The sequence below is a fragment of the Mytilus californianus genome, unplaced genomic scaffold, assembly GCF_021869535.1.
Source record: "Mytilus californianus isolate M0D057914Y unplaced genomic scaffold, xbMytCali1.0.p SCAF_10, whole genome shotgun sequence".
Classification (NCBI taxonomy): Eukaryota; Metazoa; Mollusca; class Bivalvia; order Mytilida; family Mytilidae; genus Mytilus; species Mytilus californianus.
The window spans coordinates 21,577,398-21,602,443 of NW_026262582.1; the positions used below are offsets into that span (position 1 = coordinate 21,577,398).

Below are 25,046 nucleotides of genomic sequence, written 5' to 3' on the forward strand. Positions count from 1 at the left end.
ATCCTGCAATATTAGCCACTATTAGTGGGAATCTATTAGTAAAATTAGTCTGCTAGTAACACTAACAACAGTATACTTTTATACTGTACAGTATAGATGTTAAGTGCTGGTAGTTATAACAAAATATGTTCAATTCGGGGACAGCAAAAATCATGACAAGGGTTGTTTTAATTCAAAGAAAATGGCGTGTTGAATGGCACCAACATGGTATTCATAAAGAAAAGAAAAATTTCCAAATCAGTAACACAGTACACGAGTAGGGGTAAACGAAGGGCTTTGCTGTCGGATCCTTTTCGCATTAAAACTGACAAGCACTCATTAGAAATATTGTCACCACTTGTAGTACCATCAACAAGTCGGGCACAGACAGCATTGCCATTGGAAGAACAGAAATATCCACATGACATTGAGATTGATCATAGTGATGATATTGAAGGTAATGAAATCATTTTAGACAATGTTAAACGACGCTACTTTTTCCGATGTACCGTCGGTTTTATACAGTGCTGTTTGTAACGCCGTATCCTTCAATTTCATTAAAGAAATAAACTTGAACATAAGATTGAACGGTGTATGATATGCTTGCAAAAATGAGAAAATGCATATGATAAACAACATAAACGCTAACGTTAATACGTACGCGTATCAGAGATTTTATTTAAAAAACGGAATCGCTAAAATTACTCCGGAAGGATTCCGATTTTGATTCCGTTTTATATTTTATTTTAGCTCTCTACGTGTGAGGTAGAAAAGATATTCAAATAAAAAACAAAAACAAAGATGCCCACAAACAGCTGTTCTTTTTTTCTCTCTCTTTTGAAATACACTATACCAAAAATAAACAGGCAGATAATTTGCACCTATTGCAAGATTGTCATATTTTTTTTTAAATGTTTCATAAAAATTAGCTGCGCAAACGTAGCTTTATTGTCCTTTGATTTTTTTCTATGGTCCGCAAATATCAAAATCATCAAAAGGACCTTAAAAGAGATACGTATTCGCAGCTACATAAAAGTAAAAGCAAATTTATTTCTTGAAATTTGTTTGGGTGTAGAAAAAAAACATTTACCAGGATTGCGGCTTGCCAGACTAAAAACGCAATGGACCTGCCAGAGCACTAGATCCTTCATTACGGAAGACGTTTAAGAAATATATATCTTCTCTATAAAGCTAAGTATTTAGTGACAATATATATATATTTCCGTATTGGATTAATTATGTATCTGGTCTAAATTTCTTCGTCCCCTTATAATGGATTATTATACCCCACGCAACGAGTTGTGGAGGGTATAATGTTTTTGACCCGTCCGTCCGTCAGTCCTGTTTCTTGTCATCGCAACTCCTCTCAAACCACACGACAGAATTTCACAAAATCTTTTTAGATAATAAGGACATACTATGTAGTTGTGCATATCGACAGGAAATTACGACTCAACTTTTTTTCTAGGAGTTACGCCCCTTTGAACTTATTTACTTTAATGTACTACTGCAACAGTTTGTCATCTCAACTCCTCTGAAACCACACAACAAAATTTCATGAAACTTTGTAGATAATAAGGACATACTACGTAGATGTGCATATCGACAGGAAATTACGATTCAATTTTTTTTCTAGGAGTTACGCCCCTTTGAACTTATTTGCCCAATATACTACTGCAACCTTTTGTCATCGCAACTCCTCTCAAACCACACAACAGAATTTCATGAAACCTTTTCAGATAATAAGGACATACTACGTAGATGTGTATATCGTCAGGAAATTACGATTCAATTTTTTTTCTAGGTGTTACGCCCCTTTGAACTTATTTGCTTCAATATACCTCTGCAACAGTTTGTCATCCCAACTCATCTGAAACCACACAACAGAATTTCATGAAACTTTGTAGATAATAAGGACATACTACGTAGATGTGCATATCGACAGGAAATTACGATTCAATTTTTTTTCTAGGAGTTACGCCCCTTTGAACTTATTTGCCCAATATACTACTGCAACCTTTTGTCATCGCAACTCCTCTCAAACCACACAACAGAATTTCATGAAACCTTTTCAGATAATAAGGACATACTACGTAGATGTGTATATCGTCAGGAAATTACGATTCAATTTTTTTTCTAGGTGTTACGCCCCTTTGAACTTATTTGCTTCAATATACCTCTGCAACAGTTTGTCATCCCAACTCCTCTGAAACCACACAACAGAATTTCATGAAACTTTGTAGATAATAAGGACATACTAGGTAGATGTGCATATCGACAGGAAATTATGATTCAATTTTTTTTCTAGGAGTTATGCCCCTTTGAACTTATTTGATTCAATATACCTCTGCAACAGTTTGTCATCGCAACTCCTCTTAAACCACACAACAGAATTTCATGAAACTTTGTAGATAATAAGGATATACTATGTAGATGTGCATATCGACAGGAAATTATGATTCAATTTTTTTTTCTTATACAATTTTTTTTTCTTACAGTTATTTTATTTCTCCAGTGACAATGTGGGGACGTGGGGTATGTGAGCGCGCTCACTAAGGTTCTTTAATTTTCTCCAGGATCTCAAAGTTCATACTTGGCATGTAAATTGGTTAATACTAGAGGACTCTGGGTATGTCAAAATTAATGTATGTAAAACTTTGTTTTGCAAAGGTCAAGATCAAATTGCCATATAAATTGATGTGTATACATTCTGTCTTGTTTTACAATAGTTTTTAAGCAAGCAGAATTAATTCTTTATTTCTTTTTAAGGTAAGAGTCGTTATGAAATAAAGAAGGATGGCAGCCTACAGGACTGGAAGAATATAAGCAACCAGCTGTATGAGTGTTTCCTGTCCACTGAATTTTTACATAATGGGCATTGTCTTGATTGTGATGAAAGCAGTCAGTTGTACCGGTGCATTGACTGTTGTCCATGGGAAGCAGTTTGTGGAAATTGCCTACAGAAGAGACACCAATTTCCTCATTTGCACATTTTTGAGGCATGGAGGGTAAGATATCTTTTAGCCACAATATGGCTTTCTTTAAAATATTTCCTATTTACAATTGGAATATCTCATTAGATAAGTATAAATTTTCTTTACATCTGGTCATATGTCTCTTTTTCACTTAGACTTAATGAAGTTTATAAGCATCCATCATGGCATGAATACATCTCTATGAAAATGTATTTGCCCTGCCCCTCTATATTACAATCTATTTATTGAAATTTAGCATTTATATACAAGTATTTTGATGTGTTTTGATTGCTAATGAGACAATTTACAACTTTCCACCAGAGACCATTACAGTCTGAATTTCAGTCCACAATATGTCCTTCAGAACAGAGCTAATGCTAGCAAAGCATATAGCAATCAAGCTTCAAAGCATTCAAAAATTACATTAAGTACAGTATAACACAATTTAAAAGAGAAAACACACTGTGTGTATTGTGTATCCAAATATTAATAATTATGAATATGATTTACAGAATAACAGATCAACCAATACCATTGAATTACTATCTCCTTCTTGCTGTAATGAGTGTATATTACAACAGAGAAGTGTAATTTTAAGTTTTTATTACAATGGGAAGTTACAATAATTCACTGCAACCAATTTAATCTTTTCTCTCACTTATTTATAGAATCAAGCATATGTTGGAGCTGTGTTAGATACACCACCATGGATATTACGGTCACATACACATTGTAGTACAAGCTATTTGAAAAATGTTGTAATAGTTGATGAAAAGGGTATGTATAAATGAACAGATGATAAAGAAAAATGTTCCTTTTTATTGTTGAGCCTGCGACTTTTGTCGCAGAAAGCTCAACATAGGGATAGTGATCCCGCGGCGGCGGCATTGGCTAACTTCTTAAAAGCTTTGTATTTTAAAAGGTGGAAGACCTGGATGCTTCATACTTTGTATATAGATGCCTTATGTTACGAAGTTTCCGACTGTCACATGTCCATTGTCCATGACCTCATTTTCATGGTTCAGTGACTACTTGAAAAAAAGTTAAGATTTTTTGTAATGTTAATTTCTCTCTTATAATGAGTAATAGAATAACTATATTTGGTATGTGCGTACCTTGGAAGGTCGTCATGCCCGTCAGACAGTTTTCACTTGACCTCGACCTCATTTCATGGATCAGTGAACAAGGTTAAGTTTTGGTGGTCAAGTCCATATAGATCTAGCATATTTGGTGTATGGAAGGACTGTAAGGTGTACATGTCAAACTGGCAGGTGTCATCTGACTTTGACCTCATTTTCATGGTTCAGTGGTTATAGTTAAGTTTTTGTGTTTTGGTCTGTTTTTCTTATACTGTATGCAATAGGTCTACTATATTTGGTGTATGGAATGATTGTAAGGTGTACATGTCTTCTGACCTTGACCTCATTTTCATGGTTCAGTGGTCAATGTTAAATTTTTGAGTTTTGGTCTTTTTTTCTAATACTATATGCAATAGGTCAACTATATTTGGTGTATGGAAATGTTTTATTATGTACATGTCAGTCTGGCCGGTTTTATTTGACCTTGACCTCATATTCACATTTCATAGCTCAGTGTTAAGTTTTTGTGTTTTGGTCTGTTTTTCTATTACTATAAGCAATAGGTCAACTATATTTGTTGTATGGAAGGATTGCAAGCTGTACATGTCTGCCTGGCATGATTCATCTGACCTTGACCTCTTTTTCATGGTTCATTAGTCAATGTTTAGTTTTCTTGGTTAAGTCTGTATCTTAGAAACTATAAGCATAGGTCAACTATATTTAGTGTATTGAATGATTGTAAGGTGTACATGTATTTCTTGTTTGGTTTATATGACCTTGACCTCATTTTCTTGGATCATATTAAGTTTATGTAATAGTTGTAGTAAAGCTTTATATTCAGAACTATCAACATAATATCAATGATTAGTAAAGAAAGCGAGACATTTCAGCATGTGCACTCTTGTTAAACCATCTGTTATAAAACAGTGGATTTATGATATCTGGTCTGTGCATTATAGGTCAATTTGTTTGTGCTTTAAAAGTTTTGTTATTAAATATACTGGTAGTTTACCATGAAGTTTTTGTTATCCCAATCTTATTGTTCAGGTTACAAGAAAAATTAAATTTTCTGCAAGCTAGGCCTGTATGTTATCCTAATAACACAAGTTATTTATGAGCTATTGTTATTCATTTTCCAGAAAAAAAGTAGTTACAACCCTCTCTTGGAAATCTTAGGCTTTATAGTCCATTGGGAGAAATGTCAGATTCTTCTCAGCAATTTGTATCATAGAATACCAGAAGTACAACTTCATAAAAGTGGATTTGTTCTTGCAGTTTATCTGGAGTAACATATATTTTGAAAGACTTGTTTTAAAGAACATATAGAAAAAGTCATTCAAAATATCATTCAAATTCTGCATTTTATATTTCTAATATAATGATATGATGAAACAAAACTTACATCCTATTAAATCATGTTGTGATAGTTTTTTGTTTTAGATCACTCCAATGACCTATTAATTTCTGTATACTTATAGGCAGACAACATGTAAGATCCCTTCAATTTTGTAAGTGTGAGGGTGAAGCCATCACACTTATCAGGTACAGACTTTGGCCTTCTTCGACCAAGTTTCCAAGAATAGCCTTTCACTTTGATTTGCTAAAATGGTTAAATGGACTTCTTATTGAATGCCATCTGTCAGTTAAAGGTTTCTGTGAAGCACTGAAGGCCAGGAGTTCAAAGCACCACAGAAGTTATTTTGATTATCCGGTTTGTATATTATTACATGAATAAAGAATGTAAACGGAGAATGTGTCAAAGAGACAATCTGACCAAAATGTAAAAAACAGCACAGGGCCACCAATGGCCCTTCAACACAGTGAGAACTTCCTCAACCAGAGGCTTCAGCAGGCCCCAAAACACTAATGCATACTGGATTTGAAAAATGGATGCCACTCAAGACTCAGAAACATAGATATGAATCAAAATTTATAAAACATACAAGACTAACAAAGGCTAAAGTTTCCTGACTTAGGAGAAAAAACATGTTTTGCAAAATCTCATACTTCTTCCTAGAGCTCTAGATAGCTAATGTGGAATAGATAAACAAACCTTAATACGTACAGTAACATTCACATCAAAAGAAGTCTCGAGTCCTTTGTTTGAAAAAAATAAACATCAGAAACTAAGTAAAAAGACAATGATTGACATAAATGAACAAGGACTAAAAGCAGTAACTGACATGCCAGCTCCAGACCTCTTGTAAACTCATAGAAAAATTACTATTCGTTGGATACCAATTTTCGTGGGTTTCACTGATGCAGGTGAGCCACGAATTTATATGTTAGACGAATAACAAATTTTCTATGAGTTTTGCATGCAGAGATTAGCAAAACAATGAAATCAAATATCCCAGAAAATGTAGGTTTTCCTCAATCCATGAAAAATGATACCCACGAAAATAAATAAATCCACAGTATGACCCATTCCACTTTGTATGAATATAACATTATAATTCTTATATGATTTGCATATCTATAAATACTTGAACGAGATTGGTAAATTACATTTTATCCCTTGGTTTACACTTTGATAAACCATGTTTCCGATACTTTCATAATCTTCAGTGATCTATTCATGCGCAATACACATACATAAAGGGATCCCGGGATTTTCAACAAATTGAGATTGAAAAACAAAAAAACATAACAGTAGACTTGTTTCTATTTTAAAGGGGCACTAGCTGTCAAATTCATGTTTACCGATTTTAATCAAATTCTCATATTTGTTTTATAACAATGTAAAACATTTATCCAAACTATATAAAGTCTAAAATAAACAATGAACAGGGCATGGGCATGAAAATATGTAGCTTCGTTTCGTGTGTATTTTAGTCTAGACGCCATCTAATTAACTATCGAGTTGACCTCTAAAGTCATCCGATGACCATATAAGCGATGTAAACATAAATAAAGATATAAATAGATTAAGCAAACTGACATAAAAGTCCGATAGCACCCACCTCTGAAAGTTTTCAATCGTATGACGTTGTGTTTTGCCATGACATTAATTCGTTAATTTCCAGGAATTGTATACGAATCTAAATTTTATACATTTTCAAAGCTTTAATGCATTATTTCTTTTCAGTTTGTGAGTTAATCGCCCCGGTTTACACATCAATAACCTCTAGAAAAAATGTGTTTAATCCTATACTAGATCACTATAACATGCATTTTCCAAGTACATCTCTTAATTCCCAGATTAAAATATGAAGTCCTATAGCTTTTGGCATCACAACCAGAAAAACAGTTGGATTGAATTTTTATTCCCATTTCCATTAATTTACTAAATTCATTGTAGAAAATTCTTCAAATTTGGTTAAAAACTTGACCAAAGAGAGGAGTAAGAAGTTGAATTCTTTAAAGAGTTTTGTGCAATGGTAGCTGTGTATGAGTAAAGGTCTTTGTTGACATAAAAATTAAATGTGATTTTTTTTTCAGATAAAAGATATTTATAAAGTGCTGATAAGTGAAACAGTAACTGAATTTCGTCATTTCCTGCACAGAATCGAACAGCCATCAAACCTGTGTGAGAACCTTGATGATGGCACAGAATGCCCAGCTTGTTTTTCTGTAAGTACTAATGGCATTTTCATTAATTTTAAAGGTGTTGAAATGTGTAAAGGAGATGAATTTACATATGTTTATTTATTTATAAGTTTTTCTGGTTTGCATTGTCTTAACTTTGTCAAAAAGTTACTTCTCTGTCTGTCAAGATACATAAGTGCAGAGTCTGCTTATCATTGATCTTAAGTATTGAATGCATTTTCTTACTTATACTGTAAGTTCAGAAATTACTGCGATGTTTTTATTATGGCGAAAAATGCGAAAGGGTTATAATCGCAATAATTTAAACTCACATTTTATTTTTTTTTTATGAGTTAAACAGGATATTTGTCAAAAATGCAAAAAATTGAAATCACATTTTAAACTAAAATGACAAAATCGCAATGATAAATGCATGCAATTACTTCTGAATTTACAATATCTTAAAATACCTAATTATAAGCAGTAAAAGCAAATGGGGATAAAAATGATAAATCAGTCAATATATATCTGACATAAAGTTTTCATACGATTTAAGCAAACCACAATCTGGTTTTTGCCCATGGAATGTATTTTGAGGTAATTTTGTAATTGTTGGTTATTATCTTGAATACTATCAATAACACAGATAAGTGTACATAACAGAAATGACAAACTGACCTTTAAGAGATGATTAAGACAAACGCATGGAATAATATGGTCATCTCAACAATACAGGTTTTCTCCCTTGAGCTGGTACCACAAAAGTTAGAAAAGCAATCAGGTTGAGATGACCAATGATAATCTCGATCTGTTTATTGCTATTTTGCCCATGACATTGTTGATGTCTACATTTTGTGTACCTTTACAAATAAAGTTTATTAACTATTTCTTTTTTTTTTGGTATCTTTATAGACATCAACTAAGATCTACAGTTTTGATGCTGATTTTCAGTTAGTTAGGAAAGCATCAGCTGGTAAGCAGTGGGAACAGCCAAAGCACCATGATTGCTTCTTCCTTGATCAAGCAAAGGTCGACAAATTTATGGAGGACTATTGTGCAGATAAAAAAAAGCCTGATGTGGTAGTTACTTATTTAATGTTCCTATCTAATAATAGTTAGTTTCTTTCCAAATTTCATTGAACGCTCATTGATGGCCTTGGGTTGTTTTATGCTCTTTGGTTTGGTTATTGTCTCTTTGACACATTCCCCATTCATAATTTTGTAAGTCCATTATTATTTATACCATTTTTCTATTTATATAATATAATACACTGTATGCGTTCTAACACAAAGTTGAAGTTCTATTGTTGCACAATGAAAAATATGAAGCTAATTATTTGGATATAGTGTAAATTATAATGGTAATAATTATAATTTTAATACTAGTTATTATTTCCTAAACCTATACATAGCTATTCTATTACTTTCCACAATTATGTCAATATTGTCAAAACTACTGAATTTTATACAATGTCATCATTAATATGTACTACTAGTAAAACAGAACTTTGATTTATTTATTGTAGTTTAGTCAACTGTCTTTTTTATAACTATGTCACTAATAAAATGAATTCATATTTTGATAGGATTGTAGTGATTTCCAGGCAGGAAATAATGTGAGATCCAAGAATAAGACCAACAAGCTATCAGAGACAGCAGTATTTGGTTCAACCTGTCGTCATGAATATCCCAAATATTTCTTTAGCCTTAAATATGGTGAAAGGTATAGATATGGATATTTAAATTTGTGAAAGAACAATTGAATTGTCCAAAATAGTTTTTAATTATGATAAAAAAGATGGCATCCTTAGTCAAAAGAAAAATACAAAGTTTGTCACAGGATAAAAATGTGAAAGAAAGGACAAGGTACGATAAGGCCTGTTTTTGGCCTCCCTATTTTCTCATTTTTTAAATTTTGTTTTGGAAAGCTACTTATCACGTTACAATATTTCCTTAGGTTTGAAGTTTGTTTGGATGAACTTCAAAACCATTAATTTCAGAAAAAGGATGAGGTGAGGCGGGGGGGGGGGGGGGGGGGGGGGGGGGGATGGGGGGGTAAAAGGGCATCAAAAACGCCAAAAGAAGGAAAAAGTACGATTTTTGGCCATTGTTTCTTTATGAAAATTATGGCGATTTAGACAGCAAAAACAATTCTCATGACATTGGAATAAAAAAATTCCTGGGTCACATAGGCGCAGGCACTAAAAAACTAAAAATTAGTTGTACGGAACACCTGCAAAGTGAATAATAATTACAATATTTGAATACTAACAGAAAGTTTACCCCCCTCACCTCACCCAGTTGCTAAAATTATTGGTTTTGAAGTTCATCCAAACAAACTTCACACCTCAGGGAATATTTTAACAAAATAAAGAGGTTTCCAAAACAAAATTTGAAAAATGAGAAAATAGGGGGCCAAAAACAGGCCTTATCGTACCTTGTCCTTTGATTACCACTTTTCCGTGAAGAATTTTATTAATAATCATATAAGCCTACTTATATTGAATTCAATATTTTATTTAAGTCTCATCTTTCAATAATGTTTAATGTTAGAATATATACTAGATATAAAAAGTTAATGTTAGAATATATACTAGATATAAAAAGTTAATGTTAGAATATATACTAGATATAAAAATTAATGTTAGAATATATACAAGATATAAAAAGTTAATGTTGGAATATATACTAGATATAAAAATTAATGTTAGAATATATACTAGATATAAAAATTAATGTTAGAATATATACTAGATATAAAAAGTTAATGTTAGAATATATACTAGATATAAAAGTTAATGTTAGAATATATACTAGATATATAAAGTTAATGTTAGAATATATACTAGATATAAAAAGTTAAGTTAATGTTAGAATATATACTAGATATAAAAGTTAATGTTAGAATATATACTAGACATAAAAAGTTAATGTTAGAATATATACTAGTATAAAAAGTTAATGTTAGAATATATACTAGATATAAAAAGTTAAGTTAATGTTAGAAAATATACTAGATATAAAAAGTTAATGTTAGAATATATACTAGACATAAAAAGTTAATGTTAGAATATATACTAGATATAAAAAGTTAATGTTAGAATATATACTAGTATAAAAAGTTAATGTTAGAATATATACTAGATATAAAAATTAATGTTAGAATATATACTAGATATAAAAAGTTAATGTTAGAATATATACTAGATATAAAAAGAGAGCCATTCTGTACATAATTACCATAGACTATAACATTAAAAACATTATAGAGAATTCGTCTATTATAAAACATATTTATAAGAACATTATTTAGAGTATAAAACATTTTAACGTCTATCCAAAATTAGATACATGCTACACAACTACAAATCTTATCAATATCTATAAATAAAAACACTAATTTATGTTTATCATCAAAAGACATTAAATCACTACTTAAATGTGTTGCATCATCAAATATTTTTTTGTAAAATCGTCATATAAAGGACATGATAAAATAACATGAGCTTCATCTTCTAAAATATCCTCACAACTATCGCAGACTCTCTCCTCTTAAAGTAATTTTTCAAATCTCCCCGTTTCGATTCTTAGTGGTGCTAGAGAGAGTGACGCATATTCATTTCCAACTACATCCGACCTACATTCGAATATTTGAAACTTTTTATGTAGGTTTCAGAAAGTTAACTATATGAAAAAAATGTTTGATAAAGGAATTCTCTTCAAAACATTGGTTAAATGTTTTAAAAATGAACGCAAACTCAAGAGGAATTCAAGACACATTTTCGCCGTAATGTATGATATGACCATCCTCATTATCCTGGTATATTATAAAAACAATTGTTTGCAATTACATGAATTAGCTTGAGAGATCATTCCTATAAGATTTTTCTAACAAATATTTACTTTATGACTGCGCATGCATGCCATATAAATCCTACATAATTGCCAAAATCGTTCAAAAACACCTGCGTATTTCTTTATATGTGCGAATAACATTGAAAATGGGGTAAAGAGGAATATCAACAGTTCAAACATTACAAACAGTGTTTAGCATCTATTTAGGCAAGTATTGGGTAAAGGCACACGAAATTTACAGAAAAAATTGCAAAAACGGCAAAAATGTGGCGACGGCGAATACGCGCCACCCACTCTACACTACATCGAAATTTGGCAAAATAACATTGGAATTGTACAATAAGTTTCCGTTTCAAAACTGTTCTTATTTAAATTATATTTTCAAAGTTTGTTACCACTTTTACAAGGTAAAGCTTTCTATGACTGTAAATTGCGTTGCACTGTTCAACATATTTACTTAACATTTTAGACATAAAAGTATTGACAACTGAGGTAACATATTCTGTAATGTTACAAAGAAGTTCTGTATTTATGCCCCTTTATTATTAAATGGAAAATTGCCAAATTTGTTATTGCTGTTCTCTTACTTTAGTTTTCCTTACACAATGTTTTGCACCTTATACAGACTGCCTGTTACCACAAAACACCGATCAGGTGTGAATTTGGGAGGCATCACTTTTATTGTTCTAGAGTGTTACGGCTAAATTTATAGAAAAATGGCTAAATCTGTCATTTCTGTTCTTTTGCCCCATCAAAATATTACAAAACTTATACACAATGTTTTCTGACCACAAAACTCAGATGAAGTTTGACTTTGTATGGGGTCATTTTGACTTTTAAAGTTATGTCCCTTTATTATTGGAAAATTGCCAAATCTGTTGTTTCTGTTCTCTAACTTTAGTTTGCCTAAACCAAATGATATGAAATTTATAGACAATGCTTTTTACCACATAACTTAATCAAGTTGGAATTTACTTTTACTGTAATCTTGTTTATAACCCTGTATATATGCAAGCAGGGGCATCATCGCGTGACTGTCCCAAGGACATGTTCTCCATTGTTTTTATTGACAAAGTTGTATAAATTTATTTTGTGCTCATTGACCTTGTAACCATGCTTAACTATGCAAAAAAAAGGATGTTTACAAACAAGTCTAAAAGCAAAATTTATATTTTACACATTTATATTTTTTAAATTTTAAAGCTTTAATTTGTATGACTGTTGATCATCACCTGATTACATTTTGTTTTAGTACAGTTTATGAGTGAAAGATGGTCTTAGCATACAAGATAATGTTAAACCTTTGTCATGGTTCTGTATACATATTAGCATCATGGAAAACTAATGAAAAATTGCCTTTATTCCAGATTGGGGTATTCTGTTTATTTGTTAAACAAATTGCTGGAAGAAAAACCAGTTGATGACAGCCATCCAATTTATGTCATGTATGACATTGCTTGCAACCTACACAGTCATTTAAAGGTGCGCAGATTTACCTAAATGTTTTATTTAAAACTTAATTGCAAAGTAGTTCTATTTAATGTTTCCATTTTTCAGTAATCATAGATTAAATATTTGTTTTAAGCTCTGTTTATCTCAATTAAAATGGTAAATTTTAAAAACTTCATAGTTAACTGTATAGCACATATTAAGTTGCATGATCAGATATGCTAGGCAAAAAGGGCATAACTTCTTATTTTAGTCTGATTGGATATATATCTTAGTGTCTGGCAAATTTTCATAACTGGCTTACTTGATCAGAAATCAGTTGATTATTTCAAAATGATGAATGAGACCTTCAAATATAGATTGAATTCATTGTTATACAAATTATATAACTCTCTCATTTCAGAGTAAGCAGAAAAAGATTGTTTCTAATGAAAACTAAAGCATTTTGACTGATTTCACAATTACTTTTCATCATTTATTTATGGATTTGTATTTGATGTTTTTTTTTAGAAACATACAGCTTCCTCAGTTTTGGATAAAGTCAAGTTTTCTATACCAATATTTCATTCATATGGCCATAAAATGAGTTGTCAGGTAAATTTTAGATATAAGATTATAGGTATATTTAAAATAATTTCATTGTAAACACTTTCATCCTACCTGGATCATTATGCAATCAGTATAAAATGATTGTGTTCTTTATGTTCAAGATAAATTGAAAATGAATGTAGTTTTCACTATTTAGATATGCCTGGGAAATGTCAATTGCATAGAAAATTCAATAGAACAAGAACTCTTATATCAGTAATATTTCAAGAATTTTAAAAACAGCACTGCTTACAATTGCTTCTGTAATTCTATTGCTTATCAAAATATGAGCTTACATTTCTTGTATAATGTATTATTTGAAAATTTAAAACACCAACACCTTGAATATGTATGCATGGATAGTGGCATAGACCTTCAAATGGTCATATTATGAACAGTGGAAATTTATTTAATATTACTGATATTATTTATTCCTAATCTTATTTGTATAAACTGACTTGAAATAATAAACTTGTTGGAGTCTGAAAAATGGTTAAAACTATTTTGAAAATGCTAGGTTGCAAGATAAATATCAGGACTGGCAATAATAATAAATAATTCATTGTATAAGAAACTTGATGCATGACTTTTCTTAATGTTTAAGTTTTAAATTCTAAGCAAACAAAGTTTTTGTAGTTTTGATATAGAGACAATTGAAGAAATGTGTGGACGAAAGCCAATTTAAGCTTTAGTGACAAATTATTGTTTTTACAGCAGCAATCAAAGCTATTTAAGCAAAATTTCTATATTTATGAGATATTCTCTCATGAAACAACACATCTTGTCTTATCTTGCCTGACCCAAAATTCATAATTTGTATGTTTATTAACTTTTAAAAAAATTATCTCCTCTAAAACTACTTGGCATGAATTTAAGATGTGAATGTTCCACTCTTGATACTTACTACAGGTTTTATATGGTCCAAGACGAACAAGCGGCATAGGACTCACTGATGGTGAGAGTTTGGAGAGACTATGGTCCTACCTGGGGAAATTCTCGAGAATAACAAAAGAAATGACACCGGAAAATAGAATTGATCTCTTGACTGATGCTTTACTACATTATGGTAGTAGAATAAGGAACAAGCTCAGTAAGATATTTTTGTTTAAATATGATTAAAATGAGTTATTATTATGATGTATGAATAGATATTTGTATTGCAATTATGTGAAACAGTTAAAATTTTAACTTTAAAAAAATATATGTGTTGTTAAAAAATGTGATGGGTGTACCTTGTTTAGGGAAGGTTTCAAGTTAGTTAATCAATATAAGTTGCTTTTTGTTGGTAATTTTTTTGTTCATTATTGCAATTGATGAGAAGTGGATAAAGGTACAAGAATAGTTATTTCAATTTCAATTTCATAAAATGTTGTTTACGAATATTGCTGTTAAATTTATAATATTTTTTTCTAAACTTATCCCATAAAAGGGCCAGTTAATTTCCGATTATTAACCACTTCTGAAAGGTATTTCAAGTCAAAGAAAGAAAATCATTCCTATTAAGTCATGGAAAAAAAACTTAGCTTTCCTTCTTTATATGTACACAATCATTGAAATCTCTAACTTTAAACTCTTCTGTTTATTTAATTCAGAAAGTACTATCATTTTAGAAAAATTATGTAAATTTATAAAAATAATACAGGTAAAAGTCAGTCCTCCAAGTTAAGTTACGTTTTGTTCACACATGTCCATGCTTATATATACATATATGTAATTGTAAATATATATTTTCTCTGTAACTATGACATGTAGTTTTGTGAGAATAAAGTTCATTCATTCATTCTGAATTTGATGACGAGTTTAATAGTATAGCACCAAAGCTATGTTTAGGGTAAATAAAACTGATTACTTCCTAGAATTGTTATGTGTGAATATATTACAATTTCATTTGGTAATTTGAACAGTGACCCATTGTATTATTTCTTCTATTGGCCTGATAACTGTTTAAATTCACTTTTATCAGAAAGTATATTTAAGGGAATTTCTAAGGGAAACATCTTTCACTTTAAAATGTATATATTTCAGGTCAAAGTCTACCTGGGAGAATGAAAAAGGCCATCTTTCTTGAAAACACCAGCAGTACAACCTTGCAGGAACTTTTAAAACCATTGTCAGGTATTTTTCATCTTATTAACTACCTTAAATTGTAGGTTTTTTTCATACTTTTTCAGTATGTTTCATAAATATCTTCTTAAAGTTAACATTGATGAATATTTTTTTAAATCCATGTCAGCACTTATCTATTGATTTAAAGTATCATTGATTATTTGTTTGTATTATTTTTCTTTTCTTTTTTTAACTTGAATAAAATTAATCAATGATTTATATAACTTTTTTCAAATGTTTAATATCTAATTTATAGTAATGTTTAACAGAACAAAACCTTTTAATACAATCAATTATGCATTACTTTACAAGAAAGTACTGTAAATTCAGAAATTATTGCGAGGTTTTTATTAATGCGAATAATGCGACTGTTTGAGTATCGCAATAATAAGAACTCGCATTTTGATTTTTGATACATATATCTGTATGCAAATTTTCCTGAAATCGCAATAATTAATCTCGCATTTTTGTCCATTCTCCAAAAATCGCAATAATAAATGCACGCAATAATTTCTGAATTTACAGTAACTATCTTTAAAACTTTATTTCAAAGTTCTCAAATATTGAATTATTTTTGTATACAGACTCATTATTAATTTAATTAAACAGGTGTATCTGATGAAATGGTGAATAAATGGATTGAAGATGAAAAACTGATGTTTAGCTCTACTACCAATAATCAGAAATGTATGTTCTAAAACTAAGCCTCAAAACACCATTATTTTAAAACTTAAGCTTTATTTAAGATTACTCTGTCACATTTACTCGTGGAACAAGGGGTAATTATATACAAAATACAATTGCATACGATCATAGAAGGAAATAAAACAACTCTAAAATGTAATATACTAGTTGTTACTATACTTTATAATACTTTCATTTACTTTGAAATGAATAAAAATAAATTTTTTTAGTACCCTTATATTACTCGGTGATAGTAATCCTTTCATATTTGCTGCACTGGGTATTTAACATAGTATTCTATTGATTCATATTTCAAATGAAGCATCCACACTAAGAGAATAGACAGTGTAATATTTCAGATCACACGTAACAAGTTTGTTATTTCAGATCACACATAACAAATTTGATATTTTCAGATCACACAATAAGTTTGTCATTTCAGATCACACATAACAAGTTTGATATTTCAGATCACACAAAACAAAAAAGATATCTTACTCCAGATAATCATAATCTATTAGAGCAGTCTTATATAATTTTGTATTAGATCCATTTCAAATATTTTTCAGGTACAAATTTGAAAAAAGTTAAAACATGGGAAATAACTCCAATATTATTCCATTGAAAACAATCACTCTTAAAGGGACTGTTAATCAGGAAATCAGGAAAGTCATGTTTATATTCTTTTTTCCAAAAGCTTATGATTAATTGAAAAAATTTTGTGTAATTAAAACGATCTCATTGAAGATATAAACAGAGGCTTAATTTAATATTTTGTTTGTAGTGGAATTGACACCAAAAGAAGATTACTGTCTGAAGTTGGAAGATCTATATAAGATGAGGTAACTGGCAATATTTTTGTTCTTGTAAATAGCAAAAAAAATATTATTTTACCTGTTTTATTAGACAAAACATAAATTGAATCTAATAATATATCAGGCATCAGCTATTGGTTTCATTTTATCAGTTATATTTCAAGATTATGAAATCTGGCAATTGAGAGGATTTTTATTGTTTGTTAGTGTTAAGTGCCTCTTATAGTACTCTTGGAAACATGTGTCATTTTCAACTTGAAATTGCATCAATAGAATACCAATTTGCCAATAAAGATCAACAATTGTGTTATTTTCAGGCATCCAGGAAAAAAAAAAGAAGTTTTGAAATGTTTTTCAAACACCTAATTTGTGACGGATTCTCTCTCATTGGAAAATGTTGTTTATAAGAAATGAAAGGTTTAAAAGTTTTACAAAGAATTCTATTTAAATATTTTTATATTCTGGTTATCATGGTTATATGATATATTTTTTTTTATTTCAGAGAGACACTGCCTCCTGGACAGCTTCAAGAAGATATAACATACAAAAGGCAAATTTTATATAGCATGCTTGTTAATTAATTTCATCAATGGGAAATTAGATCAGGAATTAGAGAGCATTACTATGAACTGTAACCAATTTTTTTTGTATAAAGTAGGGTCGCGGGAACATAATTTCAGCAAAAATTTAAACATTTTTTTTTTCATTACACATTTTATTTATTACACTATTAATTGTTACTTTATGATATGGTACAGAAATCATAGAAAAATATCAATTCGTTTTGGCCCCAGATGACTTTTCAAATGTTTATATCATTAAAAAAAGCTCAAATTATCTACCTTTGGTGCAAAAATGTTTATGGCATTATAATTTGAATATCTTTTTTAACTCATTTGTGACCTGTATTATTTATTATTATTTTCAAATAAGCTGTACGTAAACTAAACCATTGTAAATTTAAGCGATATCTGTAATTTAGTTCTTTTTTTATTTCTATATTATCTCTATTTATCCTATTAGTTCAACCGAAAAAAAAAGTACCTTAACAAAAATGCATGCTTCTTTCGAAGGCAAATGGTGAGCTTAAATGAACGGTGACCCCATTTTTTTATTTTATTTTTCTATTAATAATATGAAAAAGTTCATTTTTTTTTTATAGAAAAAAATAGGAAAATCCTACAATTAAAAAAAAATTGGATTTATACCCTCAAGCCCCCTTAACACTTATTTTTACCCCTTTATAGCTTGCTGATAGCATACTACATCTTCTTATATAAATTGACAATATGGAGCAATGTTAAAGACATGATTAAAAGCATATTAATCAGACTTCTTTGTAAAAAATAATGAACTCACTTGTTATCAAAATAGTTTCTTACTTGAAATAAAGGTTTATAAATTGAACACTTTTCTGAGAATGTGGAAGCACTTTCATCTCATTGGCAATCACACACCATATTTTATTTTGATCCCAGCTAATGATAGTAGACAGCATTTTGTTTTTTCCATCTGTGAATTCGTTCTCTACATATTCTAGCATTTTTTTTTATCCTTTTGACATAGACTTTTAAAAACTCAAGAGGATGTGGAGGGTATCATAAAATATGACCTTGACTTAGACATTCAAGGTTAAATAATTATTTGTTATTAGTTTTAGTTCACTACTAAAACAGTCATACAGTAAGTCATTACAGTAATGAAAACTTATGGGTATTATTTATTGGTAACAGATTATTTTATTGCTCATTCTTTTTATATTTCAGATTGAATAAGACCATTGAAAGAATTGAAAGCAGACTGAAAGTTAAATATACAAAGACCGACATATTGTTCACAAGTCATCTGTCAAGCGCAAAAGAAAAAAACAGACTTTTTATACTAACAAAACTGCAGAGGTCTACCAGTGAGAGGCACTTCCTGTTAGATCTGATAAAGAAATATGCCAGTATGTAAAGACATTTATTTTTATTTTGTAAGGCAGATATGTTTGAAAGTTGATTCAAGTTTTACCTAATTTTTGCAATTTTTCAACAAAATCATTGGGAGTTTCTAAAGCAAATGTGCAGCCATAGCAAACTTACAGTGTACAAGGGATGACAAGGTTGCTTTGATTTGATAAGCATTGAATATAGGAAAGTTGAGACTTATTTGAAAGTGTTTAAGTCATATAGCAGCATTCCATTCCCTCTTCAGTTTTTTTTATGATTATAAATATATTTTATCCATGTTCTTAGGACTAAAAGAAGCAGGATTTCAATCAACCATTAATTTTCAGAAATTGCTCTGAAATTTTTTTATGTAATTGCATTTTTTCATTCAATTACATTTAATAGTTGACTTATTTTATGTAAATGACAAATACATTTGTGTAGAAAAAATGAATAAGGAATCAAATGGTATATGATTTATATACTTTGAAAAATTGAAATGAATCTATACTGATTTCTAGATATTAGTGTGTAGCCTCCAGTCTTGGTTGGCATTTTGATAGTTGTCTCATTGAGAATCAGACATACCACATCTTTTTTATGCCCCACCTACCATAGTAGAGGGGCATTATGTTTTCTGGTCTGTGCGTCCGTCCGTTCGTTCTTTCGTTTGTCCTTCCGTTCGTCCGTCCGTCCGTCTGTCCCGCTTCAGGTTAAACTTTTAGGTCAAGGTAGTTTTTGATGAAGTTGAAGTCCAATCAACTTGAAACTTAGTACACATGTTCCTCATGATATGATCTTTCTAATTTTAATGCCAAATTATAGTTTCGACCCCAATTTCACGGTCAACTGAACATAGAAAATGATAGTGCAAAGTTCAGGTTAAGTTTTTTGATCAAGGTAGTTTTTGATGAAGTTGAAGTCCAATCAACTTGAAACTTAGTACACATGTTCCCTATGATATGATCTTTCTAATTTAAAGGCCTTATTAAAGTTTTGACCCCAATTTCATGGTCCACTGAACATGAAAAATGATAGTGCGATTGGGGCATCCGTGTACTGTGGACACATTCTTGTTTTAGATGCAATATAAAAAATCATTTTCTCTTTCCAGGAGGACAAGCTATTGCAATTCGCTTGTCAAAGCAAGTACAGAAGGTAGTGGCCAAGATCAAGCAGGCCTTGGCAGAGTACAATTTGGTTGGAGAGCCATCCACTTCTTTTCCACTTAAATTAAATTTTGATGATATTAAAAACCAGGATAATGAAATTTGGCAGAAACTTGAAGTGACAGACCGAGCTGATAGTTTATCAGCTGTGAAAAGACAGGCTATTCAGCTGAAGTCCATGATTGATAGAGCCAAGGAGGAGCAGTGTCTTGTAAAACAAGAAATGGTATCTACAATAAAATGGTACAAACATCAACATTCACTGCTAATTGCTTCAATGAATAATGCTACAAAAGGAAGAAAAGCGTGCCTAGTGAAGGAAGGATTATTCATTGAAGCAAAATTGTTGGAATTTATCAAATCGTTTGATGAACATATTGTAGAGGAAAGTGTGCAAACAATATTCTTTTCTATTGTTGGATTAGATAAAGATGTGGTTGAGGGAAACGATTTTGATTTACCTGACTTTGATGAAAATGTTCTTATAAATGTAGATTTTGTTGATGATGATGATGATGATGATGATGAAGATGATATAAATGTTTTATACTTCAATGAAGAGAATTTAAATTATGAAGATTTTGAAGATGACAATGATGAAGATTTACATGATATTTAGACTATCAATTTTTATTCATTTAATTGATGAATTTCAGACAATAACAATAACAGTTGTAAGAAATTTCAAATTGTTGATTTACATGCAATACTGTTCAAGTGAATTATTTATTTTTTTTAATTCTGTGAAAAATTAAATTAAAAACATTTCAAGCCTATACTTTTATTGTATGACAAAAATAGAAATTGTAGCACATATGGCGAAATGTAAGGTAATTTTTTAATAGAATTTTTATTACTTGACGTAAAGGATGTATTCTTTTGAGGTTTCTGTCTCGTTGAAATCTCGTTCTGGAATTATTTCAAAAACATGTGATACAAGTGGAAAATAGCAATGAATTTAATAAATATCTAATCAAACTTAACTCTGTGAAAAAATTGTGTATCTACAATTAGTAGTTTTTGAGTATTATACATTTTTCAAATTCTATTACCTATCAAATCAGTCTTTTTAGCCAAAATTTTGAGAAAATGGATGAGGAGTACAAGAAATGATTTAACCAGAAACATGTACATCCCATATCACTTTTTTCTTTTCAAATTTCTTTGATATGTATTTTTTAATCATTTATAACAAAGAAGTTGAAATAATATGCATAATTGTGGAACTGTGATTTTGTTCACGATAATAGCCCCAAAATGGGACAAAATTGAAGAAAAATTGGAAAATCATCAAAATTGGGTACTTTCAAATAGCCGTAGCAAAAAAAGAAGTGCACTACCATATGATATTTTGTTCCCCAATTTTTTTTTTATAGTCATATAAACCCAAAAATCAGGTTTAGAAAAAAAGTTTAATTCTAGAAATTTTTGGCTCCTCAGAGGTGTACATCCTTAAGTCTTTTTTCTCTTACAAATTGTTTCAGCAAATAAGTATCATTTTTCATATGTCTGTTTTCAGAGAAAATGGAAAATTTAGCAAAGAACTCATAATTTGCCTAATGAACCACATTTTTGGGGGATAATTGCCCTTGAACAGATGTGTGTTATTTTTTTCTTGATTATGCACAGTGGCATACTATATTCTCAACAATGATTTTCTTATTTTTTTTGAAAATAGAAAACTTATGTATTTTGATTAAAATGATGAATGATAAACAAAAATTTGCATTCATGTATGTATGCCAGGGTTTTTGATATCACAAATAGTAAAAGCATTCACTACATTTTATCATCAGTATAAGGACATCATTGGTAAATATAAATCAACATGCAGACATCTTATAGGTTCAGGTATTTCACATCCAATCTTTTATGGTAATATTCTTTACAAAGCACAAAAATGTGGACATTTACCTCAAAAGCTAACCAAACCTTATTTAGAAGGGATATAGTTACGATTCTGTTGTCAGGTCATTAAAGATGGCATATATAGGTATAAATATTGATTCATTTATAGGGTCCTAGCATAAAAAATAAACACATTTATTATAAAACCAGTTGTTGGCATGACACGGTTTATGTTCTTCTCATTTATTTTATGATGGTATAATACTAAACCCCTAACGGGAGGGATTGTGCTTGATTTCAGATGATGAAGACATAATTTTTCAATCAGTTAAATTGAGGTCTGGAACTGGCATGTCAGTAACTGCTAGTAGTTTTTAGTTAATTTATGTATCATTGTCATTTTGTTGAGTTACTTTTGTTATCTATTCTGACATCAAACTCAGACTTTTTTAAGTTTTACTTTTTGTCGAGCCTGCAACTTTTGTCGCAGAAAGCTCGACATAGGGATAGTGATCAGGCGGCGGCGGCAGTAGCTTACTTCTTAAAAGCTTTATATTTTAGAAGCTAGAAGACCTGGATGCTTCATACTTTGTATATATATGCCTTATGTTACAAAGTTTCCGTCTGTCATATGTTCATTGTCCTTGACCTCATTTTCATGGTTCAGTGACTACTTGAAAAAAAGTCAACATTTTTTGTAATGTTAATTTCTTTCTTATTATGAGTAATAGGATAACTATATTTAGTATGTGCGTACCTTGCAAGGTCAAAGTCAGACAATTTTCATTTGACCTCCACCTCATTTCATGGATCAGTAAACAATTTTCGCATTTTTGCGCCTGTCCCAAGTCAGGAGCCTCTGGCCTTTGTTAGTCTTGTATCATTTTTAATTTTAGTTTCCTGTGTATAATTTGGAGTTTAGTATGACGTCCATTATCACTGAACTAGTATACCTATTTGTTTAGGGGCCAGCTGAAGGACACCTCTGGGTGCGGGAGTTTCTTGCTGCATTGAAGACCCATTGGTGGCCTTCAGCTGTTGTCTGCTCTATGGTTGGGTTGTTGTCTCTTTGACACATTCCCCATTTCCATTCTCAATTTTAAGGTTAAGTTTTCATGGTAAAGTCCATATATCAGATACTATAAGCAGTAGGTCTACTATATTTGGTATATGGAATGATTGTAAGCAGGGCTTCCAAAATTATTTTTAGCCAGCCGGACATTTTATATATAATCCCGATTTTAATCCCTTAAGACTAAATAAACAAAAGACAATTATGGTATTCAGTTGCTGAGTTGGCCATCCCAATGATTGACATTAAAAAAAAACGATATTAAAGTTTCTTTTAAATTTGTAAGGTGTACATGTCCAACTGGTAGGTGTCATCTGACATTGACCTCATTTTCATGGTTCAGTGGTCAAAGTTAAGTTTTTGAGTTTTGGTCTTTTTTTCTAATACTATATGCAATAGGTCAACTATATTTGGTGTATGTAAATATTTTATGATGTACATGTCAGTCTCACAGGTTTTATTTGACCTTGACCTCATTTTCACGGTTCATTTCTCAGTGTTAAGTTTTTGTATATTGGTCTGTTTTTCTTCAATTATAAGCAATAGATCAACTATATTTGTTGTATGGAAGGATTGTAAGGTGTATAAATCTGTCTGGCAGGAATCATCTGACCTTGACCTCATTTTCATGGTTCATTGGTCAATGTTAAGTTTTCTTGGTTAAGACTATTTCTTAGAAACTATAAGCAATAGGTCAACTTTGTTTGTTTTATTGAATGATTGTAAGGTGTACATGTATTTCTCGTTTGGTTTAACTGACCTTGACCTCATTTTCTTGGATCATGTTAAGATTATGTGTTACTTGTAGTAAAGCTTTATATTTAGGACTATCAACATAAAATCAATGGTTAGTAAAGAAGGCGAGACATTTCAGCGTGTGCACTCTTGTTGTATTGCTGTGTGTTTGTTCAATCTACATTGGCTAGAGGTATAGGGGGAGGGTTGAGATCTCATGAAACATGTTTAACCAGCAACATTTTTCCGTATGTTCCAAGTCAGGAGCCTCTGATTTGAAGACCCATTGGTGGCCTTCAGCTGTTTTTTTTTACTCTTTGGTGTCAGGTAGTTGTCTCTTTGACACATTCCCCATTTTCAGTCTCAATTTTATGTACATATTATTTAACATTGTAACATTGTTAATAATGTATTTTTTTTTTACTGTTCTTTGCTTGGATTGAAGCATAAAGTAATGCAGACAAGATAATTGTTAATGCTTTTATAAAATAATTCACATTTTCTAAATGTGAAAATTTAAAAACAAGTATGGTAAAAATTCAGATTTATTAAACACTTGTTATGTTGACAAATTTTGCAAATTAAAGATTTATTCATAGTGTCATATTTCTGGGGGTACAAAGAAACATTTGTTAAAAAAATCACAAATAGATTTGGAGACATCTATACAGTGATGAAAACAAGATGATTTTTTATGTTACAATAAATTTATTTGCATTGTCTAGAATTAATGTTTGTAATAATCTGGAAAAATCATGACAGAAACTTAGATTCATTAAACTATAGTTATCTGCATATTATGCTAAAAAAATATTTCTAGTGTCATATTACAGGGAAAAAACTTTCATTTTGTTCAAATCACAAATTATATTTGGTAAGAATGACATGAAAACCTAAAAGACAATTTTAGAATGAAATATCTATTAGTGCTTGTATTAAATAAAAGGATAAATGTGTGATATGCTATTCCAAATTGAGTTCTTGGTTCTTTTGTATGATTTTTTTTTTTTTTTTTTTGAAAATAAAAGAAAATTGAGAATCATCTTTTAGTGCTATTATAATAAACATTTATATCCAGGTACATGTTGTATTTTTATAATCCACAATGGATTCTTTTTTATCCATACCAGTCAATAGACTGCTGTTTGGCGCCTTATCCAACAATATATTTATTTGTTTAACATGTTTTATCAGTATATATATTATGACAAAAAGTAAAAAATCTATATGCCA

General features: G+C 30.4%; 1 protein-coding gene across 1 annotated transcript; it reads left to right on the forward strand.

Moving 5' to 3' along the window:
- On the forward strand, positions 1-25,046 carry LOC127717768 (uncharacterized). The gene is made up of 16 exons (XM_052223564.1): positions 1-436; positions 2,749-2,987; positions 3,623-3,731; positions 5,512-5,744; positions 7,475-7,606; positions 8,474-8,641; positions 9,148-9,284; positions 12,784-12,898; positions 13,376-13,459; positions 14,363-14,543; positions 15,479-15,568; positions 16,169-16,246; positions 17,028-17,085; positions 17,561-17,608; positions 18,825-19,006; positions 20,104-25,046. The coding sequence occupies exons 1-16, from the start codon at positions 205-207 to the stop codon at positions 20,775-20,777; spliced, it is 2,760 nt and encodes a 919-aa protein (XP_052079524.1). The 5' UTR covers positions 1-204; the 3' UTR covers positions 20,778-25,046.